The following is a 5,566-nucleotide window of genomic DNA, read 5'->3' as shown; positions in this document are numbered from 1 at the left end:
GGGCAGAATCGAGCAGATTTCTGCATTGCACAGCAAGCTGGTGTTACTACTCTCATGAAAACAGCTTTAATGCCAAAAGAAATCTCTTTCTCAGAGCAGCATAGATAGAGGGCTGATTACAGGAACCAGATGGAAGCAGGTTGGCCAGCTTGTGGTTGTTGAGCTCACCCAGGTACAGCAAGAGGGTGGCTTGGACTTATAGTGGTGTCTCTGGGGCTGGAGAGGGGACTGACCCCAGAGACGTGTAGGACTGTGACTGGCTGGGAGAGGGATGTCGGAGGGAAGGATGCTCCCAGGGTCTGTCTGGGCAGCCCCCTGCCTTCCTTGCTCAGGAACCTAGGGCCTGGCTGGTGACAGTGTGTTCCTGAGTATCCTGGTCTTCTGTCACCGTTTCAGATCCAGCCGACAGGGAGCCTGGACAAGGTGGTATCCTGGGCCCACCAGTTCCCTTATGCCCACCCACTCTGGCTTGGACAGTTCCTTGGCTTCCTGAACATCTCTGAGCCCGACTATGCCAAAGCTGTGTACAGCCGAGGGGGTGAGGACTCCCAGGAGATGGTGGGGCTTCCTGAGAGCAAAGGGCTCAGGGTTCCAAGTGGGTAGGAATCCTGGGGCCTGCACCTTAAGTCTGGGCAGCTGAAGTCCTATTGATCCTATTGATCAATAAGCCTCCTCTGGGCATCTGCTTGTTTCTGCATGACCCGATCTTCTCTTTCTCTAACAGATCCTAAGGCTGCGGATGTGTATGACTTCTTCCTCCAGTGGATTGGTGAGTGGACACCTGCCTTCCCTGCCCTTGGTGCCAGGTTACCAGGATCCTTCCCTGTCCCTTCCCTCTCTGCCTTGTGCTCCCTCAGTCTGTTATCTCATATGGGACCACCTGGCCCCCAAGTGCCCCCCCCTAAGCTTAGCTGCCCTGTGGGGAGACAGGGGAAGAGGCAAGAGAGCTCCCAGCTGGCTGGGGAAGTGGGGTTCAGGTACCTTCTCCTCCTGGGTATACCTTCTTCCCTGGAAAGGCAGAGCCAGGGCTCTGGAAGATACGTGAGTATGAGGAAGAGCTTTCTGGAATCGGCGGCGCTGGGTGGGATCCCAGGAGATTGTATTGGTGGTGTGGGCCAGGCAAAAGCCTGAGGCGGGGAGCGGTGGTAGGGCCAAGGCTGGTGTCACCAGAGGCTGCGAGGCTGGGTGGCTGGAAGGCAGAGCTGGGTTGGGATGTGCGACTGGGCAAGGAGGACTGGGGTGGGCGCCCCAGGCTGCCAGGGGTGGGGCAGGACTGTGTGCACTGACCAGCTTTCCCTCTGCCATCTCTTCCCCAGGGAAAGGCCTACTGGTGCTCCAGAGGCCCGAGTGGTATCAGCACCGCAAGCTGCCCACACCTGGCTTCCACTACGATGTGCTGAAACCCTACGTGGCTGTGTTCGCCAACTCCACGCACGCTATGCTGGTGAGCTCCCAGTGCCAGGCTCCTGGAGGCTGAGCTGCTGCACCACCCCCTCCCACCTCCAGTTCGCCCTGGGGAAGGGCCATGAGGAGATTTGCTAAGTTTGAGGCCCCGTTCTGCCTGCAGTCGCAGTGCCAAGCCTTGCTGCGCCCGACACCAGGTGCCGAGGCTCCAAGTGGCCGGGCAGGCCTGCCCTTATGTTTACTGGGAGACCCAGGCCTCCCTCTTCCTAGGTCAAAGGCCCCTGTGAGGCCCCAGTAAGGCTCCTCCTGTGGCAGACTGGAGGGAGGCCTATATTTGAGAATATTAGGAAGGTCTTCACATCTGAAAAGTGTTTCCTCCTCATTCTCTGCCTACCACAACTGCCTAAAATAATGTCATTAGCAACTCAGCTCTGAAAGGGATGCCAAAGGTCAGGGGTCAGGCTCTGAGTCTCAGGTCTGGATCATCCCCAGAAGTTACCCAGGCTAGTCATTCCCCTTGCAGAAAACTCCTCCCCAGCATCCCTGCAGGTCTGATCATGCACAGGCTGGGCTGGGGAGATCCCCACCTCTCAGCTCTCCTCTTCCCTTAGGTAGGCTGCCTGGCTCAGTGTCTGTGTGTGCTGTGTGGGCCTGCCTCCTGGCCCACCCAGGCCTGAAGCCCTTACCCCCACATTCCAGCGGGATGGAGGCCAGGCCAGGGACTTGGTGCATGGGGGAAAGGACAGGTTGTTGGTCCTTGAGGGCAGGGGTTCAGTGCCCAGCTGACCCCCTGACATTACCCTCCATCTCTGGGCTCCAGGACAAGTGGGAGGAAAAGGCTCGTGAGGATAAGAGCTTTGACATCTGTGATGTGGGCCACATGGCACTGGACTCACTCACGAAGTGCACCTTTGGCAAAGGAGACAGCGGTCCGGGCCACAGGTCAGGGGGTGCTCGGGGCTGACCACCGTCTCTACCCAGGCCAGCTCAGAGGAGAGTGGGCAGGACTCCAGGGCCCTGGTCTGAGAGGATATGGGGTCCTGCCCTAGGGAGCCCCAGCTTGGGCGGGGGGTGGGGGGAGCTGGGCCTTGCCCATGGTTGGGAGACAAATTCTGCCTTTAGTGGGGAGGCTTAATGGCAGGGAGAGGGAGGGCAGGAAGCACTGTGGTTGAGGAGAGCCCCAGGCTCTGCTGTGGGTCAGGGTCTGAGCCCTCCTCCCTGCTTTTCTGCTGTGTAGGGACAGTAGCTACTACTCGGCCGTCAGTGACCTCACTCTGCTTATGCAGCAGCGCATTGAGTCCTCCCAGTACCAGAACGACTTCATCTACTGGCTCACCCCACATGGTCGCTGTTTCCTGCGGGCCTGCCAGGCAGCCCATGACCACACAGGTGGGCCTTTCCCGCAGGGCCCACCCACAGGAAGCCCAGGGTCCAGTCTAGCCCCTTCAGGCCCCTCTGGGACCTCTGCCATTGCAGGATCTCTGTCCCCCTTTGGGTAGAGGATGGGTCCCCAGGCAATGACACTCTGTGCTCCTGGCCCAGACCAGGTCATCAAGGAATGAAAGGCAGCCCTGCAGGATGAGAAAGAGCAGCAGAAGATCCAGAGCCGGAGACACCTGGACTTCCTGGACATTCTTCTGGGGGCTCAGGTGAGTGAGGACACAGTTGGCCACCCCCACCTGAGAACTTGTCCCAGAAGGTTCTTCAGACCATTTTCCTGGGACAGGGCTCACTGGACAGCAGCAGGGGCTGTTAAGCATTTCCCTCCTTTTCCCCCAGCAAATAGGACCTGCCCCTTGTCTTTGACAAAGCACATCAACAAAGGCTCAGAGATGGCAAGGTGCAGGTTGTGGCTGGCTGTGGCACTGGGGCAAGATGTGGGAGGCCAGGTCACATGCTAGAAGTCCTAAAGACCAATTCTAGACTTCTGTTTTTCTTTTTCTTAGAGAGGAAGAGGAGGGTGGGTGGGGGAGGGGCAGAGGGAGAGGGAGAGAAAGAATCCTAAGCAGGCTCTACGCCCAGCACAGAGCGGGATGCAGGTTCCATCTCACCACCCTGAGATCATGACCTGAGCCAAAATCAACCGACTGAGCCACCCAGGTGCCCACCAATTCTAGACTTCTAAGACTGAAGAATCTTAGAATCTTAGATGTCATTCATTCATTCATTCATTCATTCATTCCTTTATTCATCCACTCTCCAAACTCACTAACCCCTATCCTGTGTTAGTTCCCATGCAGAAGATGAGAAAGACCTGGCTTTGCCGTCCAGATATTTATAATCTAGTGGAGGAGACAGGAGGTAGACTTTGATAAAGACCTCACCTCTGCCAGGTGGCATTCTGAGCAGAACTGACAGTTAGGGCTGGGTAAGGTCACAGGTCGCTTGGGCAGAGGGATCAGGGAAGGGTTCCTGCAGTAGGAGGCATCCAAGCTGTGCCTGGGAGGACAGATAGGAATCTGGGGAAGGTCTCAAACCCCAGCCTGAAAAGGAGCTTTCCTTCCCTCCCTTGGACATTCATGTTATGAGGTCTTCTTGGTACCTATCTCAAATGCCTTGGGCTGTCCCATCATGCCTTCCCTAACCCAGGATGAAAATGGGATCAAGTTGTCAGACACAGATCTCCGGGCTGAGGTGGACACATTCATGTGACACCACCACCAGTGGCATCTGCTGGCTTCTCTACTGCATGGCCCTGCACCCCGAGCACCAGCATCGTTGTCGGGAGGAGGTCTGCGAGATCCTTGGGGACCGGGATTCCTTCCAGCGGTGAGCGAGGCTGCTGGTAAGCCCAGTCTGTCCTTCTTCCCTGTCCCAGGGATGCACTGCGCCTATGCTCCCCGGTGTCATCTTCGGGTGATGCAGGGCCATCCTGGAAACCAGGTGAGGGTGGTGGCAGTTGTCTGGTTCCCTCCAGTGCTGTGGCTTTTGGAGGGACCTCTGTGGATACACCCCTGAGCCCATTCTCCCACAGTGGAGCCCTTTTCAGGTGTCAGCCTCCTGTCGACACCTCATAGATAGGAATCCGGGCGACTCCCCCAGATTCCTGTCTGTCCTCCCAGGCACAGCTTGGATGCCTCCTACTCCAGGAAACCTTCCCTGATCCCTCTGCCCAAGTGATCTGTGACCTTTTTGTGTGTTGACTTCCTCTGCTGGTAGAACCTGACTGCCCTTCTGGGTTGCTAGATGGAACAGTGGGCAGTGGGAGAGAGAGAGAGAGGAGGGAATTGGGCAAGAATATAGCTGGGAGGGGCGCCTGTGTGGCTCAGTCGTTAGGCGTCTGCCTTAGGCTCAGGTCATGATCCCAGGGTCCTGGGATCGAGCCCCACATCGGGCTCCCTGCTCCGCGGGAAGCCTGCTTTTCCCTCTCCCACTCCCCCTGCTTGTGTTCCTGCTCTCACTATCTCTCTCTCTGTCAAATAAATAAATAACATCTTAAAAAAAAAAAAAGAATATAGCTGGGATACCTGGGGAGCTGACCCTACCCCTACCCCCTGTCCCACCTGCCTATGGATGGCCCTGTGCCGCGTCTAGACTCCTCTGGTGAAGAAGAAAAGGCTGTTTTCCAAACTCCATCACTTAAAATCTTTCGATTGTTCTCTGTTTCTTGGTTCAAACTTGAACTCATTGACATGACACCTACTGATGCTGATCTCTCGGGAGCGTGCTTGATCTCTGGGACTCTCCCGCGGGCCCTTCTTTCCCTACCTCCTCCCCTCAGGCCTTGGCCTCCCGTCACGCACCTGACCTCTCTCTCTGGCTCCTGTGTTACCCTCCAGCATAGGGTTAGGTACACAACACAGCACAGAAAATGCTCAGTTGATGCGAGAGATTTTGGATTCACCTAAGGGAGACTGACCTTTAATTTCAGGATCTGAGATCTGATGTCTCCACCACCCATCTTTTTTTTTTTTTAAATTTTTTTATTGTTATGTTAATCCCCATACATTACATTAGTTTTAGATATAGTGTTCCATGATTCATTGTTTGTGCATAACACCCAGTGCTCCATGCAGAACGTGCCCTCCTCAATACCCATCACCAGGCTAACCCATCCTCCCACCCCCCTCCCCTCTAGAACCCTCAGTTTGTTTTTCAGGGTCCATCGTCTCTCATGGTTCTTCTCCCCCTCCGATTTCCCCCCCTTCATTCTTCCCCTCCT

At 55.9% G+C, this 5,566-nt stretch overlaps 1 protein-coding gene across 1 annotated transcript in view; it reads left to right on the top strand.

Moving 5' to 3' along the window:
• Nucleotides 1-396: 396 nt before the first annotated feature.
• The window catches only part of LOC116629396 (cytochrome P450 4B1-like), a gene marked incomplete at its 5' end in the record, with an annotated part of 10,069 nt that continues 4,899 nt past the window's right edge, over nucleotides 397-5,566 (top strand). Inside the window, 8 exon segments of the mRNA XM_032399691.1 lie at nucleotides 397-538; nucleotides 725-769; nucleotides 1,317-1,444; nucleotides 2,225-2,346; nucleotides 2,642-2,793; nucleotides 2,947-3,053; nucleotides 3,994-4,052; nucleotides 4,054-4,173. Of these exon segments, the coding sequence (XP_032255582.1) occupies nucleotides 397-538; nucleotides 725-769; nucleotides 1,317-1,444; nucleotides 2,225-2,346; nucleotides 2,642-2,793; nucleotides 2,947-3,053; nucleotides 3,994-4,052; nucleotides 4,054-4,173 (875 nt within the window).

The sequence above is a fragment of the Phoca vitulina genome, unplaced genomic scaffold, assembly GCF_004348235.1.
Source record: "Phoca vitulina isolate PV1807 unplaced genomic scaffold, GSC_HSeal_1.0 scaffold759, whole genome shotgun sequence".
In the NCBI taxonomy this organism is placed as follows: Eukaryota; Metazoa; Chordata; class Mammalia; order Carnivora; family Phocidae; genus Phoca; species Phoca vitulina.
The sequence above is the reverse complement of the archived record's forward strand: the minus strand, read 5'-3'. Positions and strand labels throughout refer to the sequence as shown.